Source organism: Haliotis rufescens, unplaced genomic scaffold, assembly GCF_023055435.1.
Source record: "Haliotis rufescens isolate VD_foot unplaced genomic scaffold, xgHalRufe1.0.p SCAF_1, whole genome shotgun sequence".
Classification (NCBI taxonomy): Eukaryota; Metazoa; Mollusca; class Gastropoda; order Lepetellida; family Haliotidae; genus Haliotis; species Haliotis rufescens.
In genome coordinates, this window is record NW_025963779.1 from 74841598 (window position 1) to 74868214 (window position 26617).

General features: G+C 40.7%; 2 protein-coding genes across 6 annotated transcripts in view; one reads left to right on the forward strand and one right to left on the reverse strand.

Moving 5' to 3' along the window:
* On the forward strand, positions 1-14819 carry LOC124146805 (nicalin-1-like). Of its 2 annotated transcripts, none has more exons than XM_046517262.2 (15): positions 1-279; positions 772-962; positions 2114-2258; positions 2930-3024; positions 3874-3957; positions 4755-4858; positions 5796-5884; positions 7161-7285; positions 8166-8356; positions 8857-8974; positions 9958-10121; positions 11227-11280; positions 11585-11663; positions 12377-12443; positions 13198-14819. In XM_046517262.2, the coding sequence occupies exons 1-14, from the start codon at positions 105-107 to the stop codon at positions 12440-12442; spliced, it is 1680 nt and encodes a 559-aa protein (XP_046373218.2). In that variant the 5' UTR covers positions 1-104; the 3' UTR covers position 12443; positions 13198-14819. The 2 variants fall into 2 exon arrangements, with proteins under 2 accessions (XP_046373218.2, XP_046373217.2); XM_046517261.2 differs by having other exon boundaries at positions 13213-14819.
* Positions 14820-16279: 1460 nt separating this feature from the next.
* The window catches only part of LOC124146806, a 41349-nt gene continuing 31011 nt past the window's right edge, over positions 16280-26617 (reverse strand). For all 4 annotated transcript variants that reach the window (XM_048400893.1, XM_046517263.2, XM_046517264.2 and 1 more), the window contains 2 exons: positions 25411-25660; positions 16280-19057 (listed from right to left, as the gene is read on the reverse strand). In XM_048400893.1, the coding sequence (XP_048256850.1) occupies positions 18613-19057; positions 25411-25660 (695 nt within the window). In that variant the 3' untranslated portion in view covers positions 16280-18612. The remainder of the gene's footprint in view (positions 19058-25410; positions 25661-26617) is intronic.

Consider the following 26617-nt stretch of genomic DNA (forward strand, 5'->3'; position numbering starts at 1 on the left):
CAGGAAAGTAGTATCATGAGGTCCATGCGTAAAATCCAGAAAGGTTGCGTGTGTACCGGTATCTTGTCCTTGTAATCCTATTATTGGCTTTATTAGACATCAAGATGTGGTTTGATGAAGCCGGAGAAGTCCTAGAAATGTTTAGGAGCAGTTTCCCGCTTTCATTTCTGTTTTTTGTACCAATTTTAATCATTTTATCACCTGTAAGTCCAGCGAATGCAGCACAGGAATTTTCGGTGTTCAGGATGCAGCAGTACGATCTACAGGGAGTTTCCTACGGTAATAACACACGTATTTTGTCCTTGGTCGCAATATGATAATTATATCTTATCCGCCATGCCACGCGTACAGTACAACTTGTAGCGGATACAAAATTTGCATCCTGTGAAATTAATTGTTTGTTTGCCCCGAAAGAATGGATAAACATTTAAAACAAACATTTTGGATAGAATCCATGTTTGGTTGTTGTAACTTCTTCCAAAGCATCGTCCATTGGCCTCGAGGAACACAAGAGAGCACATTCCGTACAGTCCATGCACATGTAGTCATGTTCGGAAATGTTTGAACTTTAGAACTCGAGAGCACTCAACAATAATCATGCAATAATGGCTTGTAATTCATGTTTCTGAAAGTTGATAATTTACTGAGTATGGTCTAAGATCTAAAATGGAATCAGATGAAATTATTTGTTCAGTTCATGGAATTTGTGACCTGCTGATTGATAATTATGATAAAATTACTCTTTTAATCATGTTGATGCTTTTTCGCCAGGAAGCAAAAATTCTCTGATCAACATGGAAGCCCGTCCCATTGATGCCAAGATGTTAACCCGACGCTGTGTGGTTGCACGTTTGCGTGAAGTCACTATGCCAAAGTTCCGTGACCTGCTCACACAAAATGCTGGGGGGTTGGTCATACTTTTGCCTGAAGATTTTAACTCTCTCACTGAAGAAGAGAAAGTGGTAGGCCTATCTTTTTGTGATATGTTCATAGGGGTTATGCTTATGAGCTGCTTCAACATTGTATTCTGCACAGATGAAACATTCTTTGATTCTCAAAATCTGGTTTATTCATTATAAGAGTGAGGTTTTACGTCACTTTTAGCAATATTCCAGCAATATCACGGCGGGGTCCACCAGAAATGGGCTTCATACATTGTACCCATGTGGGGAATCAAACCCGGGTCTTCGGCCTGATGAGCGAACACTTAAACCACTAGGCTACCCCACCGCCCCTACTCATGCTAAGTATGTCATTTGGAAACAATGTGGAGAAAAAGAATTACACATACCTTATCTTATGTGGGTAACAATGCAGTTTACCAGGTTCAGCTTACTGTAGATGCTAACTGGCTCAGACTGCCGACTGTGACTCTCGCTCTCCAGATGTTGCATGCCTCTTTGATCCTTAGGGTTAGTTGTGTGAGGGATAGGGTAGGTTATCCCCAACTATATTCTTAGCCCTTGGATCGCCTTTCCGATCAAACGCCCCTTCACAATCCTTAGGCTTGGGCACCACTTGCCAATAAAACATTCCTTTACAATCCTTAGGGTAAATTGTGGCACAGGGTATGGGTCAGCCATCTCTTTTAACAAATTAATCCAATCAAATTTGAGGAAACAATTTTTATCAAGTTTTGAGTTTTGCAGAGCAAATGGCGTGTTTCAAGCTGGCAACTTGAGTTTTATCTTACACGAGGCACTAATTGAAATCTGAAAAAGTATGCCTTGTAAAGTGCACTACTCCCTCATGTGTATTGCTCTTACACTTGAACTATGATTAACTATATGTCAGTCATTTTAGTTGCAGTAATAACATGATCTGAGTGATAATGTAAAATGCCTGTGATCATGGTGATTTTGAAGTTGACATTTATGAGTATATTCAATCACTGGTATGTCTGGTTGTGTCTCAGTTTTACATAGTTGCTGACATGTCTCAAATAAGGTAATAGTAATTGGCTTTGTGACTAAATGCTTGTTGCTTTAAACAACTTTCAGTGGTTTATTACTTGCAATTTAAGAACATTTAGGTCTGTGCATGACAACAACTGTTGCTTTTAACAATGTCTTTTTACATGTGTAATTGAGGGTTTACAATTCTGTTCACTCAGCATCTGAAGGGTTTAGAAAGGGACTTGTTATCAGAGGAAACAGTCCTTCCTGTGTACTTTGCGTACGAGACGCCTGGACTAGGGGAAATATATGATGACATCAGGCGTGGGAACTCAGGGGATCAGGCTCCAACTGCATGGGAAGGTAGGTTACTCTTTTAGTGCAGGCTAGGTTGTTGTTCAGAGCTGATTTTGTCTGTAGTATCAGTGGTTATAATTATCATGAGGTCATAGTACCTTGAATTGCTGCAGATTTGGCTTGTTTTTGGTTGGCTAACAGCCAAGGAAGATTCAGTTTTAACTGTTTTCAACTTAATGTATTTCACAATAGTCACAACACTATTGCATGCCTGTTTAACAGCTGGTGTCACTTAGCATATGTGTTTGGCAGTCGTAGATATGTTTCACTAATATTACATCACTTCTATTTGTGTATGTTCAATGTTTAACATGCTTCAATAATAACTTTTGTAAGCATCATATGTGGCTTATGTACCACATGTGTCTTGTCAGGTGACTTTGTTTGACATAAGCTTGGTCACCAAGCTGTGAATGAGTACCTTGTAGGGTGGGATGGTAATGTGACTTGTAACCTTCTAGCACTCTGGGTTGTATACTGCCCAGGGAGTTGAGAATAAAAATTGAGTGCACACTGATCCATTGATCAGAGTTATTATAATGTAGTGCCATGACCATACACTTTGTGGAATTGGGTGCACTTGATGGATTTAATATTATGAATATAAAATTAAAAACAGATGTCCCCTGCCCTTGTCACTGTTTTGTCTTGGTCATGTATCCTGACTGTTGTTTCAGCGCTGCTTGGAGCAGCTACAGCAAATGGTTTCCAGATGTCTGTCACTGGAGCACAGTCCAAGTCCTTGCCGGATTTCCAGGTCACTAACATACAGGTATGTGACTCTCGATTGCACTACTGATCAACGGATGTTGAATGACAATTGTCATGTTGAATTGGTTGGTACAAAATAATTGCAGTGGGGAACACTTGCAGTTTGGAAGATTCTACAACCAGTACACTATCATGACTATGTTAACACTAGAATAAATAACACTGAATGATAAGATTGTCAATGCTTTTTAGACCGCCTCCGTGGTCTTGTGGTAGAGCGTCCGCCCGGAGAGCGGAAGGTCCAGGGTTCGATCCCGGGCCGCGTCATACAAAAAGACGTTAAAAGATTGTACTTGTTGTTACCCTGTCTGGCGCTTGGCATTAAGGGGCTAAAACAAGGACTGGTCGGCTCGGAGTCAGTATACTGTGTCTGAGTGGGGTTTTCATGTTAAACTGCGGCATGGTATCTCAGTGAGCTAGCACTATAAATCGGCATCAGTCCGGACTAGTACAAGCAGCCACACACACACATACACGTGCATGCACGTCGCTATATAAGTGCAATAATCTTGGACGCGACGTTAAACCCAATTACACCTCACCTCAATGCTTTTTATCTACCCTGTGGGGCTTCCAGGTCAGAATTGCACCCCAGCAGCCAGTGCTGTGGTTTAATGGATAGGGTGGTCAGCCTCTATGACTTGGTTAATTGCGTGTCATTGACTCTTCGTTCCCGGATGGTTAGATTGTTACTCATAATATCAATTACTGGATTGTCTGGCCCCGACTCAAGTTTTAGAGGCCGGGATATTGCTGCATAAACATCAAACAAACATTTAATCTGGGTAGGAGTAAACATGGTATAAGAATGTCCATGTTCAAGCCTAATAGTTTGCCTTGCTATTTCCAGGGGCGTTTGTCAGGGAAGGGCATTGAGGAGCAGCTGCCCACTGTGGTCATTGTCGCACATTATGATGCAACTGGCGTGGCGCCGGTAAGTGTTCTTCAGAGATTCCTGCCACTCTTTGTCGAGTATATATGGAGTTACTAAAACCATTATGGTGACATCATGCTATTGTTGTTGCATTTGATTCTGAGACAGGAATTCACCAATAAATCTAAACGTGTAAAACTGGTGCATTTATATGTCATAATGCACAATAAAAGAGAAAATATTGCAACGTTAACATAGTAAAGTTGGTGAAATCCCTGAAATCTGTGTTTATTTCGAAGAATTGTCTCCAATATGTTTTTGCTACATTGATTTACAGTGTCCATGCTGATTCTGACATTTATGCTTCCATAAATGCAAAAAGTATTGAAGTAAAGTTTTAAATAGCTATCATTTATGCTCAAGATTTGGCAGTTTATCTTGTTTGCAAGTATACATGTGTAGAAATTACACAGAACACAGAATGAAACAGTCTGTACATTTATTCAACGTATATTATCAGACCCAACTGACAATAGCATGCACACAGAAATCTTTTCAGCCCCCCTTAACATGCCATCTCTCTCTCAACCGTTACTCAGAACTATCTGCCCCACTATGTCGCACAATTACATCACAGTCTCATAGAATCTATATGCATACACTACATACAATGTAACTAATGCAAGGATACACACAAACCTTGAGTGTCTAAACGAAACCCAAAGTGATATTGTGTGGAATACGAAGGGAGATAACTCTGTCATGGGATAACGCATAGGCCACTAGAAAATATGGTCAGAATATAACTTTATACATGGTACATATGCCCATGTGATTTTTCACTTGTCTGGTTGCAGGCTTTAGCCTTTGGAGCTGACTCCAATGGAAGTGGAGTGATAGCGTTGATGGAGCTGGCAAGACTGTTTGCAAAGCTGTACACCAACTCCAGAACACATGCCAAGTATCCTTGCCTGTTGTGATCTTTGATGCATGGGACTATTTGTGTGTTTTATTTGGGAGGAAGCTTATTGTGAAGAGTGATTGGTTGTCATGGTACCATGGTGTTTTCCCTATTCATGGACATCCTGCCTGAGAGTTGTTTCGCACCTTGGCATTTTGATGGAAATTGTTTACAGTCTGAATTGTTACCATTGCTTCGAAAGTTCATTACAATCAGATCCGCTTTCCATCAAAATCCTTAGGCGGTGGGGTAGCCTGATGGTTAAAGCGTTCGCTCGTCACATTGAAGACCCAGGTTCGATTCCTATCATCAATATTGTGAAGCTTATTTATGGTGTCAAACGCCGTGATATTCTGGAATATTGTTGAGAGTGGCTTAAATCATCCTCACTCACTCTCATAGAGCAAGGTACATCCCAAGTAGTGGTGCAGTTCAATGTGAATATGCCTGTCAATCATAATCATGGCAATAAGAATTGAATGTAGCTTTTACAATTCCTACCACATTTACTGCCATCAAAGGTGAAAGTCATCTTTGAGGTTGTGAAACATCACTGTATCATGTATTGTCAGTTACTGTTGCGGGGCGGTCGGGTAGCCTAGTGGTTAAAGCGTTCACTCGTCACGCCGAAGACCCGGGTTCGATTCCCGACATGGGTACAATGTGTGAAGCCCATTTGTGGTGTCCCCCGCCGTGATATTGCTGGAATATTGCTAAAAGCGGCGTAAGACCATACTCACTCACACTCACAGTTACTGTTGCATGTTTTCTTGTACAATCCTGAGGCTCAAGCAATTGGTGGATCTTAAGGAATTGTCTTGATTGTTCTGGAAGTACTTTAAACTTTGAGGAAATGGCAGTAACAGGGCTTTTCTGCCTCTAGTTTGTTTAAGATGTTATTGCAATTTATTATTTGTATGGTCCTTGACAAATAAAGATACAACCTTGTGTTTCTTCTGTCTGGTGGAGGCAAGTTTAACTACCAGGGGACCAAGAAGTGGATAGAAGACAATATGGAGGCTGCAGGTAGATTGTCAGATTATGACAGAACATCATTGTTTTCTGTTTGCAAGCCTTCATTTTATGCTCATCTTTTCCTTTGGTCTTTGATTTTGGGATATGTGCAGCATTTTACCATAGTGTTGGTTTATCAGTGAATGCAATTTTAGTTCTTTAAAATGTTAAACACTAATCATGCTAATAGTATATATGTCATATATACAAGAAAACTATTTTTTTTTGTCTTATTCAATATCTTTACTATTATGGATTTTGTTTTGGACAGTGGAACTAGTGTCGTTGTTTAGTAATATGTGTGTATGTATTTTAATTATGTGTTACCATGGTGACTGCCTAAATGGTCAGTGAATAGAATGGGTTGGTGCATCATACCAAGACTTTCACCAGAAATATGTTCTGCATCCATTTTCAATCTGTATGTGTATATGATGCAGGATTAGTCAAGACCCTGGATCTGCCACACAATTGTGCATGGATGCTGGCTATATATAAGTGCAAGCATCTTGAATGTTAAACACCATTTCCCCTTTACCCAAAGAACTACAATGGCATTTTGGAATGTTTGAGCAGCCCTCTGTAAGGGGAGTGGCTTACAGTGTTTGCTTGAATGTGACCTCCGCCACAGTTGTTTTTTTCAAGCCGGAAGTGCTTATAACGATATGATGCTAGTGGCATTGGACTTCCTATTCTGTATCAAAGTTGTAGAGCATTGGGCATGTTGTCCCAAATCAGGAGTGATATTATTTAAGTGGAAGTGCTTATAACTTTGTTAATGTAGCTGGTCACTGGAGTAGCCAGGTGGTTAAAGCATTCACTTGTCACACTAAAGGCCCTGGTTCTATTCCCGACATGGGTACAATGTGTGAAGTTGTTTCTGGTATCCCCCACCATGATATTGCTGGAATATTGCTAAAAGCGGCATAAAACCATACTTACTCACTCGAGGCATAGGTACTTCCTGTTCAAAAGTTTTACCACATTGGCGAGGTGTTTTCCAAAACCGGAAGTGATAGTTTTATAACTGAAAGTGCTTATAAGATTGTTATTAAGGTAGCTAGAAGCATGGGACTTTCTGTTTCAAAGTTGTACTGCATTGGGCATATGTGAGGTCAACTGTCGCCTGATGTGGTTGAGTCAATACTGGTTGATGATACATGTTTGTGATTGGAACGTCAAGGGGCGTTCAGGAAATGATGTGGCAGGTAATGCGAACACCTTTCTAGCTTTGAACCAAGTCCTATCATGAGTTATCTTACCTTCATTAATAATGATTCAATTTCAGATGGCAACCTGCTGGTGGATGTGGCGTATGTGATGTGCCTAGATACTATTGGGAATGGAGACACTCTCAACCTCCATGTGTCCAAACCTCCACGGGAGGACAGTTCAGGTGCATCATTCTTAGAGGTACAAGACACTCTACCATCTTATGATTTCACCATGTACATGACGTAGATTCTGGGGCAGAGAAGGTCCCCAGTATTCCTGTCTCGTAAAAGCCAGCTATGAGGGCTGTGTGGTTACAACTGACACCTGTGGGTATTCTGGGTTACAATTTGTCCACAGTCACCTATGCTTGTCAAAAAGGCTACTGACCCGTGGAGATCCAGGGTAGAATAGGTCCTCAGCAACCCATGCTTGCCGTAAAAAGCGACTATGCTTGTTGTAGGAGGCAACTAACTGGATTGGTAGGTCAGGCTCGCTGACTTGGTTGATGCATGCCATTGTATCCCAACTGCATAGAACGATGCTCATGATGTCAATCACTGGATTGTCTGGTCCAGACTGGATTATGTACAGTCCACCATCTGTGCGGCGATAAGTGACAAACAAACAAAACAAAGAGGCTACTGCATATTGAGAGGTTAGGCTTGGTGACTTGGTTGATTGCATGTCATTGTAGTGTAACCCAAATGCATAGGCCATTGCTCATCGTATACATCATTAGTTCATCTAGTCCAGACTTGATTATCGGGCCAGCATGATATCTTGGATGTGGTTGAATATTACTGACTTCATAACACAACAAGCAAACACACAAATTGGGGATCGATGCTCATGATATCAATCACTAGATTGTTCGGTCCAGGCTTGATTATTTACAGACCATAGACATAGAGCTGTAATATTGCTGAGTGCACGTCAAACAACAAGCAAACTTACATACTGTTGGGGATATTATACACATCATGAAGACGTGAATATAAGAATTATGTCCCTATAAATCAAGTGCAAGATGTGGTATAAAAGAAGAGAGGTAATGAACCTGTTTTGTGTCTCTCTTTAGAACTTGGAGGAGGTGACAAAGACACACTTCCCTGATGTTCAGTTCAAGATGGTCCACAAGAAGATCAACCTGGCTGATGAGATGTTGGCCTGGGAACATGAGCGCTTCAGCATCAAGCGTCTTCCAGCCTTCACATTGTCCCGCTTGGACACATACAAGACATCAGACAGGGGAACAGTATTAGACACTAGGTGAGTTCAAGACCCCAGATAGGGCAACTATACTTGACCCTAGGTGAGTACAAGACATCAGATGGGGCTACTATACTAGACACTAGGTGAGTACCTCAGAGAGGGGAACAATATTAGACACTAGGTGAGTTCAAGACCCCAGATAGGGCAACTATACTTGATCCTAGGTGAGTACAAGACACAAGATAGGGGAACAATATTAGACACTAGGTGAGTACAAGACATCAGATGGGGCTACTATACTGAACTGTTGGTTGGTACAAGGTATTGTATAGGGCAACTATTCTTGTCTGGGTGAGGACATGGAATATTGCTGACCTCATTGTTAAAAACAACAAACAAACTGCAAACATTTTAACATTAAGAACAATTTTGAAAGTTCTACCCAATCATGAAGCATGCTGTTCACACTATAGCTGGACCATCAGTTTCAGATGAAGTAAACATTACAGACATTGATTGCTTCATATGCAACCGTAAATCCAACTTGTCTTTTTCAGAGGAAGTATCGATGTCGCCCGTCTTGGCCTCAACATCCAAGTCATCGCAGAAGGCCTGGCCCGCCACATCTACAACCTGTCAGGCCAGGGACACTTCAAGCTGTTCACAGAAGGACTGGTAGGCTCAGAAGATGTTACATCATTTACCCTCTCAATGAGCATGCTTGGTTACGTCAGGTTGATGTGTTCATTGATTCATATTCTTACACTGAACACCTTGTTAGACAGCTGTGACAGCCTGCCAGGTCTAGTGCATAGAGTCGGGGGTTCTATCCTCACACTCTGAGTCAGTGTTCTGGGTCTGTGTGTGGTATCTCTATTAAACTGTGGCATGGTGTCTCAGTGGGCTAGCACTATAGCACCAACATTAGTGCAAGCTATTACAAGCTGCCACACTCTAACAGGTACACAGATATATACACACACATGTGCATGTTAGTTGCAATGTTTAGTGCAATAATCTTGAACACTACCTTAAACTCAATTTTAAGAATGCATCAGGTTTGAGAAATGGATGGTTCACTAGACATACAGAACAACTGTAACACAACCTTACAGAGCAACAGTACTTATAAAACCAATGCAGTCCAGGGGGCAGATGGAAAAAAAAATGCCAGTCTAGTTTGCTTCACTCATTGAGAATCCATGTTAAGAGTAGATGCCTAGTAAGCTATGCTTGTCAGACAAGTTGATTAAATGGATCAGTTGGTCAAACTTGGTGACTTTGTTGATTATGTGTCAGTGTACCCCGACATCTCTTATTTGGCTGGTTTAGGCTCAATTATTTACGGGGACGTGGTGTAGCGTTGAGGTTTCAGCGTTTACTCGTCACATGGAAGACCCAGGTTTGAATCCCAACATGGGTACAATGTGTGAAGCCCATTTCTGGTGTCCCCTGTCTTGATATTGCTAGAATATTGCTGAAAGCGGCGTGAAACAAATCTCACCTACACTCACTTAGTTTTTTACAGGCCACAGTCATTTAGCTGTAAAATTGCTGACTGCAGCATTAAATGAAAACCAAAAGCCCTGTTTCTAATTGTAGAGTGTATAGATTTGCATGAAGCATGTCCTTGTTAACAGTGTTTATGGTGTGTTTAGAATGTCCAGGAGAGTGTCCATGCTGCCTGGATGGACTTCTTGACCAACCAGTCTCGTGCTGCGCAGCTTCTGGCCAAAGACAGTCCAGTCCTGGCCACGTTGGAAGAGACGTTCACCAGGTACCTGAAGGACGTCAAGAAGACCCTCGTCAAGGCAGACAAGAGGTAGGAACGTTGTTCCTGTTGCTCATATTCATTGTGGGGCACCCCTAAAGTCTGGTTATCTAAATAATTGGCATTTTTAGCTTTGTTAAGTTGACTTTAATGTCATAGTTTGATATAACTAGGTGAGAGAATAGGATTGCTCTGTGTATTAAATCTGTTTTCCAACTTCATGGAAATCAGCTTTTCTTGTTTACTTGGGGTGTTAAGATTCTCTGAAATTTATGAAATCTCAATTTTGAACAAAATATTTTCCCAATTTGCCACCCCAGGACACATAGTTTGGAATCCTTGATAAATCCCAGTTATAGACAACAGATATGGATCCATTACAAGAGTGAAGTTACTATTTGTGATTTTTTAAAGAGATATCAAGTGATCAGTCAATTGTTTCGGGCGATTTCGTTCTCCCAAGTTGATAAATTGATCAGTCCCATCAGTTACTCAAAACATTGGTCAGGAAAGCAGCCATAGAAGAAGTTGTATTTTCCTAAAATAAATTAGGACCCTTCACTCGCAAAGCAATTGTTTATTTTGGCAATGGTTGAGTTTGCCTTACTCGGGTTGGGTTTGGTGAGCTCAGTATTTGTAAGATAGATAGATTGGATTGGGTTGAATTATCACAGTGAATGATGTCAGTGATTTCATATAAATATTTTGATGATTAATTAAGCAGTCTGTCAAGTTATTGCTCTTGACATATGTATTTATAATTACATGTTCACTTCAACATGTTCCACATATTTTGCATTTTTCGAATTTGTGAAGACAGGTAAGCGGATTTACTGTGTTCACATACCTCCATAAACACAGAAAATATTGATGTCAATTAAAGTACATTACCTCCTATGTACTACTAACGGGATCGGGTGGTCAGACTTGCTAACTTGGTTGATGCATGCCATCATATCCCAATTGTGTGGATCGATGCTCATGATGTCAATCACTGGATTGTCTGGCCCAGACTTGATTATTTACAGACTGCCATCATGTAGCTGGAATATTGCTGAGAGCAGCGTTAATCAACAAACAAACAACAAAACATGTATCTTGCCAGATTACAAATTTACAAATCAGGGTTTTATGATTTATTATGTGTCTTTGTCAGAGATCCGGAGTTTCTCTTCTACAATGGTGCTGTATATTCTATGAATGCTTACAAGTAAGTATTATAGTGTATGATCAAGATTATTTCTTACTTTGTTTGCTGTAAACTGTTAACATGTTAAATGTCAGCGTGATGTTAATACATAGTGAAAAGTATTATGATCTGATTCTGGCTAAGTATGGAGGAAACATGAGACTAGATTTATATCAGGGTGTATTATTTTATCTTCGACAAGGTTTACAATCTGTCTGAAATAATGAATGCTACATGGATGTGTTGTTCATGCGTGCCACTTTCATAGCCACGATGAGAAGTGACTTAAAGGTTCCCTTGTCTGATCTTACGTTTCCACTTTCAGTGTGAAACCAGCAGTATTTGACCTGTTCCTGGCTGGAGCCATCGGGTCCTACCTCGCAGTTGTCTACATCTTTGCTCAGGTCAGTACAATGGAACCCGACCACCTCTGTGGTGCAGTGAGAGCCTTGGGAGCGGAATTTTGGTGGTTCAAATGCTGGTTGCATCATACCAAATAGGGCATATAACCAAAACTGTTCGGCTCGGAGTCTGTAGATTGTGTGTGAGCGGGGTATCCAGTGGTAGAAACTAACATTTTTAGTTCACTAGTCCTTACAATGATAACATATAGCAAAACCCTTAGAAATGGCAAATTTCTACTAGTCCTTATGATACCTTAATGATTGGACAGTTTGGCAAGGACTACAGGACCAGTGCCAATTTCTAATGCTGGGTATCCATGTTAGACTGCCTCATGGTTTGACAGTGGGTGAGTACTATGAAACTGGCATAATTCCGGACAGTCAGCCACACTCCCGTGCATGTCACCTGTGGGTGAAATAATCTCATATGCAATGTTAAACCTCATTTCGCCTCACAACAAGGATCTCCTTATTTTTGTTGAGATCTGAGATTAATGAACCATAATCTGTTATCTTAATGCCTGTGCTCATGGGTTTCTTGAGACTACTTATCCCCTACAGTCGATGTTACTTAGAGCACTTCCTGACGCATTAGTTAGACATGACATAACTGAAACACTGTCGAAGTGTTAACTCACTTACTCCTGCATAAGTTCAGTGTTATTGCATGCATATTTTAGTGATATATCAGCGTTACTTTCTCCTGTTTCCAGAACTTTTACCGTGTGTACCAGATGTTGAGACAGTATATCGGAAACTCCAAAGTAAAGGCTAGCTAAAGTGAGTATATATGATATTGTCTCCAGCTGATTCTATTTGGGACAGTAATGGTTGAGATTACCACATGTTTTGGAGACATTGGTGCAGGGTTTTGTTTGCAATAAATCTTATGTCATTTTATGATGGAAAATTCATTTTGATATTTATAAATGTGTATTTATTGCAATATAGATGAGTGTAAAAGATATCTGCATGTTACACTTGTGGACATACTTTAAGGGAAGCGAATGTAATCCCTGCAGGACTGAGGAGTTTCCATCGCAGGGATTGCTGGTGACCGAGGGGATTCTATGGCAGGGATTGCTTAGGACTGAGGGGATCCATGACGGGGATTGCTGGGGACTGAGGGTATTCCATGACAGGGATTGCTGGTTCCTGGGGGTATTCCATGACAGGGATTGCTGGTTCCTGGGGGTATTCCATGACAGGGATTGCTGGGGACTGAGGGTATTCCATGACAGGGATTGCTGGGGACTGAGGGTATTCCATGACAGGGATTGCTGGGTACTGAGGGTATTCCATGACAGGGATTGCTGGTTCCTGGGGGGATTCCATGACAGGGATTGCTGTTTCTGGGGGGATTCCATGACAGCGATTGCTGGGGACCGAGGAGATTCTGTGGCCAAATATTTTTTCAGGCCATCCGGATTTGTCTGTAATATTCCATACTTCAGCTTCACACAAAACTCACACTCTTGTTTCTCAGAATGTGCCAGTGTTATGTCGTAGGTCTTCTGTGCACTGTAACATTTAGCCTGGCTTGTTTCAGATAATCATGTCTGGAGACTCGGTCTGCCCAGTGATGAAGTCAGCACCACAACCTCTCTCTCATCCACATACGTCATCTCCATGGCAAGAACATTGTGTACAAATTTTGATGTTATAATAAGGGAGCATTTGGTGTTGTTGACTAACACCATTTGTCTAACCTTTCCAATAATCATTTCAATCTCTTCCTAATCAGAGCTCAAGTATGCAAAGGCAAGGTGTTTATTGACCAAGTTAAGAACTGGGGGATTCGGAGTGATTTGTAAGATGCAGGACATGAACCCTACTATGCTTTAATCACAGATAACAAACTCATTGAGTTTTGCATTTTCATTTCCAGTGTTATACATTCGAACAAACAAATATACCATTGTAATCATTGTGCGTGTATGGATTGTTTTACCCCGCCCGGAGTGTCCCATCTTCATTTATCACAGCATTCCATATTTCCGCATGAGTTACTTCCCCTTGTAAACTTCCTCAAAGAGTGGATCAGCACTTGTATGGCTTTTCAAATTGAAAGATGTGTTGAACACAAATGTAGCAAACTCATAGAACTTACAAATAGTAAGAAGAAAGGACAAGTTATGATAGGGCTGTTTTGTAGCCCACAGAAAAGTTGGAAAGTCTGGAAAAATTGTTATGTAATGTATTGCAAATGTTCAACTGTTCTAACATTGATAATCCTTGATACTTTTCTATGAGCATCTGTGGCCCAAGATGAACTGTTCACAAAATAACAGTCATTGTTGTCTACAGACTTTAAGACATCAGCTTTTGTAATTGATATCAGCTTATCATACCTCCTCCTTTGTCTTGGGTTAAATTCCTTCTTTTAAGTATCATAACTCTTAAAATAAGAAGTAATTACATAATTTTATGATGTAATGTTTGAAAACTTAAGTTAGTAGTTGGTTTTCATGCAAAGTAACTTGGAATATACAACTCTGTTTTGCTCTGAAGTCTACATTAATCTAGTGACATGAGTATACAATACTATACATGGTATATGTAAGTATCAGTAATTAAGATTTGTCTGTTGTGCAGGGTAAGGATCTATTTGATAAGATGGTTCCAAAGTCATATTGAAAAGGCATTATTATGTATATGTCTGATCTTGATGTGCCATACTCCTCCTTCCTGGCCGATGTAATGCTAGTGCAGACCTGGCCTCAGGTCATGCAGGGTACACTAGGTTGATTACTTGGAAAGCCAGAATACAACTTGACATTACATGACTAGGTCAGGTGGTAAACATCCTGGGGTTAGTCATCTTGCATTTATACATATCTATTGTTGTTAAGTAGAAATTTAATATAATTTATGCAATCATCATTTTCTCTAGAAATCCAAAGATCAAGGATGTGTAATTTATAGAGAAATCATGAGTGTAAATAGCGTAGTGATGTATGTTTATTATTATTATCATTATTATTATTATTATTATCCAGATGCAATATTAAACCATGTGGAGTTATGTTTTGTATATTGAGAATGTTGATCTCTTGATACCAGCATGGAGCCGATAACTCCACTACAGCTTCTACTACCAGAGGAGGTTTTCTACATCTCTAAACTATTTGTAATAAAGTTTTAGCAAAATCATAACGTGTGTTTCATGTTTATATGCTTAGATGTTGTCACCAAAGTTAGTAAGATTAGACAGGCGACAGAGAACCTGAGAGGCAACTTACACGGATCAGCTGCACTCGGTGACTAGGTTGATAGCGTGTCATCGTACAGGGACGAGTTGGGTCGTTGAAATATCAGTGACTGGTTTGTTTGGTCAAGTATTGATTATTTGCAGGCCGCCATCATATTGATGGAAGGGCAGTTCGATAGCCTTGTGGTTAAAGCGTTCGCTCGTCATGCCAAAGACCTAGGTTCAATTCCCCACATGGGTACAATGTGTGAAGCCAATTTCTGGTGTGTCTCTCCCCCCCCCCCCACCCCCCCACCCCGTGATATTGCTGGAAAATTGCTAAAATTGGTGTAAAACAATACTCACTCACCTATTCACATTGATGGAATGATGCTAAATGTGGCTTTAACAACAAATAAGGTGGGAATAATAAGGAATTCTATGGTCTTTGTGGGTGCACACAATTGTGTACTGGTGTATTTACTACTGTCACCGTCTGCTCCAGAAATAAGCAGATCGCACAAAATTGTCCACTGGTGTAGAACACTATAGCCTAATGACAATTTCTATGTACTCATCGCTAGCATGTCTGCCCTGGACATCAAGGGCTAAACTCTGCAGATTCCTGGTTAGATATAGCCCAAGCATATTGGTCATATAAGAGGTGACCAAATGTATCGGTGCTCACACTATTATTCTCCGGATTGCCTGGTCCGCACTCAATTATTTACAGGCTGGCATCAAATAGCTGGAATAACAAACAGATAAAAGATCCTCGGCTGGGCGCTAGTGATATTGCCTATGAAGTTCAACTTCGGTGCCATGGGACTTCAGGGCAGACACCCACAGGGCATTCACACTGTACCCAGTGTGTCTAAAAAAATACTCACGGAAATGAAAAAAAACTGTTTTTTCGACCTCAGATCTTAAATTATTGCAGTTAATATACAAAATATGTAAATATTCAAACAACTAAATTAGTACTAATTGGGCCGTGGCACAAATACAGCGTATCAAATGTTTTTATGCCTTTTTACACGTAAAAGTGTGTAAAAATGTGAATAAAACAGACTGTTGTGAAACAGGGCATAACCAGGTGTAAGTAGATCAAGGTGACCTATGACACCTTGACAGGTGAGAACAGGTGCATAATGCCTATAGTCTGTTTCTGCTATGTCAATTTGGACTTAGTTTTATTTTTGAATGTTGAAAGTGCCGATATATTACCTCCTGTTAAGTACATTTTGTATTGTTCACTGAGATCAAACTAGCAAATCCATACTAGTACAAGTGAGAAGACACTTTAGGCGGCGGCTGCCACGATAAGATCAATGCTTTGAGCTTGTCTTCGGGATAGCACATCTTCATCACGTTCACGTAATGTCCTATACAACCTTTCGATCATGAAGTATTACAGAAAATGTTGTATCTCAGCTCGATGCAGCGCTACATCGAATTTATTTGACAAAATCCATTTGCATATTGACAGACATCCCTTTACTCTCCACTGAACAATCAGTGTGGAGAATAGAGAGCTTTATGAAAGCCGGTCGCCATTGCTGCGGCAAATAAACGTATCCCGCAGCGGTTTTCAATAACTGAATAGCAGCAAGTATTTAACCAAACGTTCAGAAATGTTCACATGGGTCACAGGCAGAATTCAACAGGGATCAACAATTTTAAGCTTATTTTCCGCGGGTTGAAATTTTATTTCATGGAATTAAATCTATCTTTTATACCAATCATATCTATAACATTTTATTTCGGTCACATTTAGGCCAACCCTTGTGTAATATGGTTCACAGATGTACAAAGTTGCTTTTGCATTTCATGATTCACATTTCATGTAATCAGTCATGTTAAAATATGTTTTATTAAAATAACACCGCATTGTCTCCATATTGAATTTTCGGACATCGGACAATTAAAAGCATAACGACAAGTTAACTGAAATAACGATAAACTGTCGCCACGTTCTACACAAATGAGAATAATGCCCCGTTGGTCTGAACGCTGTGCGTTTCGATCATTTACAAATGGCTTTGTGATTGTTTCATGGAGTACAACAACTGGGTGCTGCTTTGTGCTTCCGTGTCTTTCATGTAAAAAGTACATAAGCAACACATTCATGATTACACTGGTGTATATATGCAATGTATATATACAATGTATAACAATGACAAAAATCAACATAAATCCTGTCAGCATTTACAGTTTCCGCCTTGGCTCCTGAACTAGGTTTCCTGTATCACAGCGCGAACCCTCCCTCTGTCCATAACGTTACCAGTATATTGCTTCGGACTGGGAGAGTTCTTCTCACCACCCTATTCAACAATATTCCACCCTATTGAACTAAAAAAGCGAGAACATCATGGCAGTGTTGTCTCGAGCCGTTTCGTTTTTTCTACAGGAATTTGTTTTCACTCTTTGCTCTTGAATATCTGTTGCTGCCATTATGAAAGATTTCAAACTGGTTTCGACAGAATTTACTTCGTGTTTTATTACGATGACCTTGACCGTGGCCTGGTTTTTCGCCTCTTTCACAAATTGTCAAGAATGTCACGAGTATTGAGGTCAAGGTCGTGACTAGATGGTTTCTACTTGTAGACACATATTCTGTGACCTTGGAACTAGTACTGGTCCGTTTGTGTTTACTTCACTGAAACGTTCATATTCAGCAGTTTATCTTTTGTAAAACTGAAAACACACATTTCACTGAATAATTGTAACCACTGATCGAGATAAACGTCTCAAAACATGTTTTTGAATTTAAAGGTGAACTGATATTTCCAGTTGATTCTCAGAACTATGATCAAATATATTAATAGCGCATGGGAAATTGTATACTTAATTGTACGTAAATTGTACATAAAAACAAACTAGATTATTCCTTCAAACCAGTGTGACTCAGTAATTAAACAAATGATTACCATCCCTGAATTAATTGTTAAATAAATAATTAAGTCTCTATTTCCTTATTGTATCACCCGTCAGCTGTCATTATGCAATTATTTTATCCAAGGTAGTATTCCTGTCAAGTGTAAAGGGAGATAACTCTTAGCATGCTATTAATGTCGATTTGGCTAGCTGTCGAACACATACCTACCCAAAAGCGCCTGGAGGTTTTAGTTGCTAAACAATACACTTCTAAGGCAGAATACATTTTGGAGTACTTATTATATTTTGGACGCAAAATAAGACATAATTGTTACCGAGTAGTCTCCCTTTAAGAACGATTCCAACGTGCCTGTGTACTACTGGTATTTCACAGGTTGTAACTTTCGTACTGGGATGATCGTCTGGTACTTAAAACCATGCCTCGTCTGACCTTATTAAACTGCATTATCTGCAAATAGCGAAAGATTAGCGAAAAGTGTGCAATTAAGGTCAAAACTACGAATTATGCAATATCCCGGGCACTCGTCCTGTGCACAGACGACAAGCGGAAGTGCACGTGCTCCTTCCTGAGAAAGTAGTTCTTCGAGGACTGAAACACCAATAATAAACAACAGCTAATGCCAGTAGTCACACACAAAGCCATCTTGTGCCTTCCCGTAGCCGGATCCCGCAGTACACACAGGCATCCTTCAATGTAACAACATGGCGGTCTGCAAGATGCGGGCGTGTGAATACGAAGGACAAGGCCACTATAATCAGACAGCTCCCACCAAGCCACGGTTAGGTCCCACAACCACCTGCGAGTACAACCTCCAATACACTTCCGGGAATAAAGCACCAATGGGATTGCAGCAAGTGACGTCAGTCCCACGTGATCGGATTTCTGAATTTGGGCGGAGGAGCACTTCTACACCGTCTTCCAGGCCATGTCGAGGATTTTTTGGTTCGCTCGTTTAAGGACAGTTTCTGGACTGTGACCGACTCGGACACCCAGTCAGGGTGTATAACAAAAAAGTCTCTCCGTGGTGTCGTTGGGGCAAAAACGCCGCCGTCGTATTCGTATGATGTTGACGGTCGTTTCTTTTTCTCCTCGGACTTAATCGGGGAAGTATTTAGCGACCTGCTCTTGGAAAGGGTGAGTCCTTGTATGGGCTGCTGAAGGAAATTAGCTGACGGGAAACTCTGGCTGTACCAGGAATGAGATGTCTGGTTCCGTCGTTGGTAGCTTGTCGTCTTCTTAGATGGTGCGTCCATCGCGCCTGGTCCTAGCGTTATCGTTCGTACGTTCAAAACCTTCCTAGGGGTGCTGGAAGAGAATAATACATTTTGTTTGAAATATATAATATTAATATTATAAAGTAGTTCTGGGACAGACGGATTCACCATTTCAGATGAATATTCGTACACACATACACACAAAGCATTACTCCGTACTTGCTTCGTTATTCCGGACGATCTGAACAGGTCAGGTTCGTTCCTGGTTAACGGGGTTCCACTTACTGGTGAACTGACTTCAAACTTCTTAATGGGGCATATACTTCTTGAGTAGATTGAAATACATGTACTGGGATATTTGTGCAATCACCTTTAACCTCGTGTAAATTTAGGAAGTATCAGAACGCATGGCCAACACATCACCATGTGCATCGGAAACACTCCCCACTCCTCTCTCCAGAACTAATCATCTCGACCGAATGTTTTACATCACCACAAACACGAACCTCATTAAGAAGCTGATGGTATTTTGTTTAAGTTAATTTTTTAGTTTGGATCCAATGCTCATTCTAACGAGAGGAAATCCTCGAAGTAATGTATTCTAAAGTTCAATACATCAATACGTCAATGGCAATCATTAGGTGACAATGTGTCTAAAAATTGATCCACGCGCGGGGCCATTTTAGATGTGAATACCCAAGACAACAAGATTCTGATTTGTCTTCTCCACAACAAATGGCGCACATTAAGGGTCATTGATTTTCTATTCTTGTCAGTTTTAGTGTCTGCCGTCTTGTAATAAACATCTAATGTTCCCGCCACACTACTTTGAAATCGACATGGACGCCATCTGGCAGTGATTGTGTGCATGAGGTATTGAAAACATCCCATGTTCTGTGATCAATATCACAATTACTGGTGTCTCTGGCAATTATTATATGCCAACAGAAATGTGGCGATTCTCATTACAAGCTCTTTATAAGGGATGCTTAAACTTCTCTTTTTCTTGCCAATCCACATATCCCATATACACTAGAACGATGGGTCTGCCCGAATGCATGAAACCGATATCCCATTTCCATTTAGGGAAGAAATCACAAAATTGATAACAGATGAATGCAAGTTGTTCAGCACGCTTAATAAAACAGGTAGATTCACGTCTACATGAACTCCGATCGCGGCTAAGATATAATGAGTCTTTCAGTTTTTCAAAATTCTAAAATGTTTCCCCACTAATACAGTTTGGTTGCATGTAGATGGAAAGAAATATGAACTATACTATCAATCCATTCCCATTATGCTTGGAGAGTTAGACAGAGAAGACAAGGTCCCAAACTGTAGTAAATGCTGAGCAATAGAGCTAACTGAAGAACGGGTGGTTACAATGGGTGATCGGGTTGACTTCGTGTCATCGTGTGACGTGAATCGTAGTTCATGATATCAACCACTGGTTGGGTAGTGCGGTGTACATAGCTTGGTTATTAGGAAACTACGTGAAACTCATAACCCTCACTCACTGAGGTGGGTCTGAATTCGTTCAACATTCACTCCCTCAATAGTTCTTCTCATACTACTGAACTGCACAAGTCTAGAATAAACGTGTTCTTGTCCTTCTTGCACCATAAAATAGCAACCGTGTATTACTGGACTGAACTAGAGTTGGCAGGCGGGTACAGTCCTGTTTCAATAAACTGTCTCAAACTAGCTAGAACCGCCTTTACCTAGTTGCTGCGAAAGGGGACTTTGTGGCACATCCACTTCACGTCCTCAATAGCCTGGGTGTACTCGCGGACTACTGCTGTTGAACATTATTTATAGAACGCTATTAAATTATTACGCAAGCAATGGTATCACTAAGCTAGGTCATTATTCCTTTGTTGATATAAACGGATTCTGCTGAAAAGCAGTCTCATTTGGTCTCGTTTCACCGAGACTGCACACATGGTCTCGCAGATGTTTAATCACAGACACTAATCAGTATTCACGTCGCGTATGGACATAAATACATTGCAAAGCGAGAACCGTTGGGGGTCGGCAGGTCTCAAACCATACTTTCTCTATAATATTTCAGCACTATTGGGAATACAGAGATGGACCCTCTAAAAATACGCGCAATATCTGAAGTTCGCGCGGCGAGAGTTAGGTTAAGAAAACGAACTTATAGCCGATTCTAGGCCTATCGATCAGGCAACGGCAACATGGCTCGGTAGCTTCTTCAAACCAATCGACTTTGGACACGGTAATGAAACAGAGTAATGCTCTAGTTTGTTATAAGAACTCGAGAAAGATCGAGCAAATAGGAATGGTAGTTCATCACGAATGTAAGTTCATGAAATCGGGGAATCGTTATTACATTATCCATCGTGAAGGAAGTTTTGGGGCGAAGATGTCTCTTTTCATTGCGTACTCACGTTCGGATAATTTTAATCTGCGGGTTTGATTATTTGTTGTTCAGTGTGCACTTTAAATGACACATGAACTAATAATACCAATAAAAAATGTAAGGGACCACCCGATTCTTTCATATTACTACAGCATGTCATCACATGAAGGATGAAACAATCGGGTGGTCCTCCGCGTCATTTTAGTAGTATGTTTTATTAAAGGGAATGTTTAAGAATGATTTTCGTGGTTTAGCTGCATTGGCCCTGCAAAGGTTCAACGAATAATGATACCCAGGAGAATATTACTGCAAGTTCTCCATGAAAAGCTGTTTCAATGCAATCAAATATACTTAGCCATATTGACACGAGTTGGTCGATTAGGAACCAAGTGTGACACAAATGCCATGTGCAAATGCGCCATGTATTGATTAGCCTATCATGATACTCATGTTCACGGAGTCAGCTGTGGAGATTGAATCAATACTACATGACATACAATTACATTATTTATATAGATACATGTAACACAACAGGTTATGTAAAGAGTGCCACGTCAGACACCCATATAATTTATATAGAGATTCGAATTACTGGATCCATTTACGTGAACACTGAGTTGGGTTTATCGCAATTTTAAACGCCATTTCGGTCACTACGTCATATAGACAAGTATTCTTTAAATAATCTCACACAAAATACATTCAGTTAACTTGAAACAACAAAAGTCCAAATGTCATCCCTAGTCAGGAAGAGATAGTGAAGATCACAGTCACTTTTAGTCAAAGATAAAGAAAGTAACAAATATGAAACAATATCGAATATCTCTTACACATAGATACACATTTAAAAATACACATATATAAAAGCAATGCCAACCTGAGACCCAAAGGGATTGAATTAAAAACTTAATTTGGCTTGAGGCCGACATGTCGATCTCTGTTACAAGAAAAGGACCAAAGAAATGCTAGCGAAACACGAATCACTGGATAGGAGTATAAGCATCGCGTGTGGGCATATCTTTTCCTACCGGCAGCACTCGTCCAGGAAAATCGATTCTCTGAAATAATTTGAGGTAAACTTTGACTTGCATCCCGAATCGTGGGCGTCTTCCCGAGGCAAGGAAGTTAACTGACCATAACAGTCCAGTTTCAAACCTTGCCGAACTGGGCTGAAATATCTGGGCTCGATCGTAGCGCCACCTGTGGCTATTACGAGTTATATCCCTTCTATGAACCCCCTATTGACCAATCAGATTACGCCTCTCACATCACTTGCATTTGCTTAAAAATTGAGAGCGCACAGTCAATACGATCTGATCCTACTTTCTCGAAGTGCAACAAATCACGTGAGCACCTTGATTAAAAACATGAAAACATTTGAAAAATATCTGTTGACGAGTTGGCGGTACACGAGCTTTGCAAATCCTGCAATCGACCGAAAACTACACGGCAGTTTACGAACCGGATGTCGATTCCGTTACGCGATTTGATCAATGCATAGAACCGTTAGCCCAGCCAAAATATAACTCCATAATTCCAACCTAGTTCGGCAATGGTGAGAACTGGACCTAATAGTCAGTTATCTCCCTTGACTCGGGAAGATGAATCGAGGGGCGCATTGTCTTCATCTTTAACTGATGTATTAGATCCAAGATGGTTTCCAGGGGTATTTAGTTGTCGATGACAAGTGAGTAGATTTTACGAGGGCATCAGCGTTGACATATTTTGAGTTAAACTGGCTTCCTGAATAATGGGCGCTTAGTCTTCATCTTAACTTATGTATTATATCCAAGCAGATGGTTTCCAGGGGTATTTAGTTGTCGATGTCGAGTGAGAAGATTTTACGTTGGCAATAACAATATTGAAGCAATTTAACGAAGGGAGGCACCAACAAGCTTCCATCATTACCAAAGTTGGGAATCGAGCCCCGCTTTACGAGCGACTGCTTAACCCACTGGACCTCCTAGCTCCCTCCTGATAAAGAAGAGTACTTTATCACATACCTCGAATATCGAGACCTATACTCCGACATCCCGTCCGAAGACAGCGACAACGAGCTGTAGCTCTTCCTCATGATGTTGGAGTAAGTGAGGTCCTGATGTAGGAGTAAGTGAGGTCCTACTGGTATAGGACTAGCACAGATCTACTAGAACTCTGTGGTGTTACTCCATTATACAGTGTCCCCGGAGATGACTGCACGGTCGGATGTAGCAGCAGTAATTACTGAACCCTTTACATTTGACATTACACTGGGAGACTCGCGGGGAGGTTGCTGCTCTGTGCGGTAGAGTGTGTGTGTAGCAGTGGGATGTGACATGATGACAGGATGCGACTCAGTTGGTTCTCACTTCGAACCAGTTTAGATTTACCGTACGTACTTCAGATAAAGGATTAATCTTTCCATTGGTGATTGTGTGTGATGTAGTTCGCAATTCTACAAGATGATGGGGAAGATAGTTCTTATGGCACTTTTATCGCTATTCTAGCAACGTCACGGCGAGGGACATTCACACAAATGGGAATTTAGGAATTGAACCCAGGCTGAGGCTTGACGGGCGAACGCCTTAAGGCTACCTTAAGGCTACCCGACTGCTCATACTAGGGAGAGAAGTCATAGAGCGTCACATAGTGAAACATTAAATTGGTATGAATACTGTTATTAAAGGATTCAACAGCTGCATCTTTACAAGGGGCATTTATACTTTTTCACGCTGATCACGACGTAGAAGCCGTAGGAGACTTTCAAGCGGTCAAGAACATGCATTAGTTGTTGAGCTTTACAGTTAAGTGAGGCGAGGTGAAATGGGAGTTAACGTCCTGTTCAAGGTCAGTGCACTAATATAGCGACGTGCATTCATATCCACGTGTGTGTGGCTGCTTGTACTAGTCCGGACCAATGCCGGTTATAGTGTTAGCTCACTGAGATACCATGCCGCAGTTTAACATGGATATCCCACTCAGACACAGTATACTGACTCTGAGCCGACAGTCCTTTTTTGTCCACTTATTGCCGAGCTCGAGCAAGAGTAATAACAAGTACTGGGGATCGAACCACCGACTTCGGGCTGACAAACTATCCATAAGACCACGGAGGCTGTCTTATAGTAAACTAGGAAAATGTACGATACCATTGTCATAATTAGTATCATAATCGTTATTATGAATATTGTTATTATGATCATCCTTACTAGTGTGTGTATTGGGGGATGTGGGGTAGCCTAATAGTAAAAGCGTTAACTTGCAGAAGACCGGGTACGATTTATGAACCCCACTACTGATGGATGGATTCTAAACATTTCCTCTTACACATAAAACTGTTTGAACTTGGTTAATTCTCTGAGATGTCAAAATGCATGTATACGTCGTAATGTGTACGAGAAAGAATAAATGAAACTGTATCAGTACACAGTGTTTGATCTAACCCCAGACAAGTACAGCAAGCGTCCCCCGAGGGCTGCAGACGTTCGTGAACCTCGTTATGCGAGATGTAATACTTCAATCATAACAATGTCATATGAGATGTTTTTTCTTAAGGAACATTAATGCATTTAAGACAGAGTAGCTTCAAAATGTGACAAGACAAAACAGATACACTATTACCCATTTTCTACACGTCAAAAGTTTCACTTATTTTCTTAGTTAAATACAAACACTACGAACGTGACGATACACTGAAAATGAAACTGAGGTGAACATAAATTGCATGTATTCTAATAATGTCAACAAAACTGAGCATGAGGATCGATGTACCCAGAGTCACAAGGGAACTTGCGTCACCGACCATCAACTGAGTAAACACAAATCCAGTTATATCGGATAACACTGCGATCAATTATTAATAGTCAGGAATGTGATACTATGTCTGCAACGTGTTGCAATAAGATATTATCAGCGAGAGCAAATTCCGAACAACTATGCAAATGCCCACATAATACAAACCCAACACAACTCACATCCTCTCACATGCCATACAATGAACCTGCCGAAACGCTTGTACAGAAATCAATATGGGTACTCCCAGTCAGATATATCTCACATGGCGTCCATCTTGTTTACATTACCTGTCTCGCGACTCATTGTTCGCCTGATCGACCTCTTTAATAGCGTCAAATTTAGACGGTAGGGCGGACCAAGGGCGTGGTCGACCCCCAGGGGGATGTCTGGGTGGCCTCGGGTTCTGGGACAGAAACATCCGTCTCTTGTAGGACGACCGGAGTTGAGACTGGCGTGCGTCTGCCTTCTCCTTGTCACAATGCTTCTTGTACGCGTGGAGCGCCTTATCCATAATGTAGTTGTATTCGTTGTCCACATCTGCAAGGGAAGTGAGAGAGTGATGTATACGTACCTAAACTAGACGTTGGGGCTATGGGTGTGCTTCACAAAACTGGCATTTCCTCGGAAATTCGTTCTCGCTTCAGAGCGCCGCCATTTTGGTCTAGGATTCATGGAGGATATCGATTTGTGTGATGGCAGCGGTTCGGTATCGATTTTCATAATTAATTCGCACGTGACCTAACGCACTTTTCACTCGCGGCCGATGTAAACGACAATCAATACTGGAGTGATGTTTGTGGAAGTTTTATTTTGTATTCTGTGAAATATGTTTGACGGTTATAGTGGCTTATAATGTGATACTCTATGAAATACACGCGGATATTGTACGCACAACTTATCCGACCGGCATTATCAGGCTTAGGGAGTTACGTAGGTTTTTACTTATCGAATCACTGTACTATAATATTTGTACAAGTATCACTTGTATCACTTGTCCCCAACTTGATTCAAATAAAACTGTTCTTTTTATAAAAAAAATACAGGGGGGCAACTCCCCCACCCCACCCCACCCCACCCCACCCCCCGGCTGGCTACGGCACTGATTTATTATGGACGTTGTACAATATTAAAGTAGAGTATATCTCGAATGATTTTTACGGTTTCGACGATTTCGTTATATTCGTATTTACTTGATATCAGGCTTTCCTGAAATTATTACATCTAGTAAAAGTAAAACAGCTTGACCCCATGCATGTTTAACAGAGAAAATAACTTGTTCTGTATTTCCCTGCTTGTATTAGTCTTAGGGGATTCGTTGTGGCGAGAATAAGTATACTTTTGCTTTATTGAATCCTTAAAGTCTACATTTCATGAGTGTAAATAAGCAGCAATCCTAATTTAAGTGCGAGAAGATAAAAATGGTTGATACATGGATACAGGGATATGTATTGGATTCGGAACATATACTTTTGTGAATAGTTTTTGTTTAATGTT

Excerpts from the sequence above, each read along its gene's own strand:
- LOC124146805 (XM_046517262.2), top strand. The coding sequence starts at position 105 with ATGTGGTTTGATGAAGCCGGAGAAGTCCTAGAAATGTTTAGGAGCAGT. Across the intron at positions 3,025-3,873 it reads TCCAGGTCACTAACATACAG|GGGCGTTTGTCAGGGAAGGG; the intron begins GTATGTGACTCT and ends TGCTATTTCCAG. Across the intron at positions 5,885-7,160 it reads AGACAATATGGAGGCTGCAG|ATGGCAACCTGCTGGTGGAT; the intron begins GTAGATTGTCAG and ends ATTCAATTTCAG.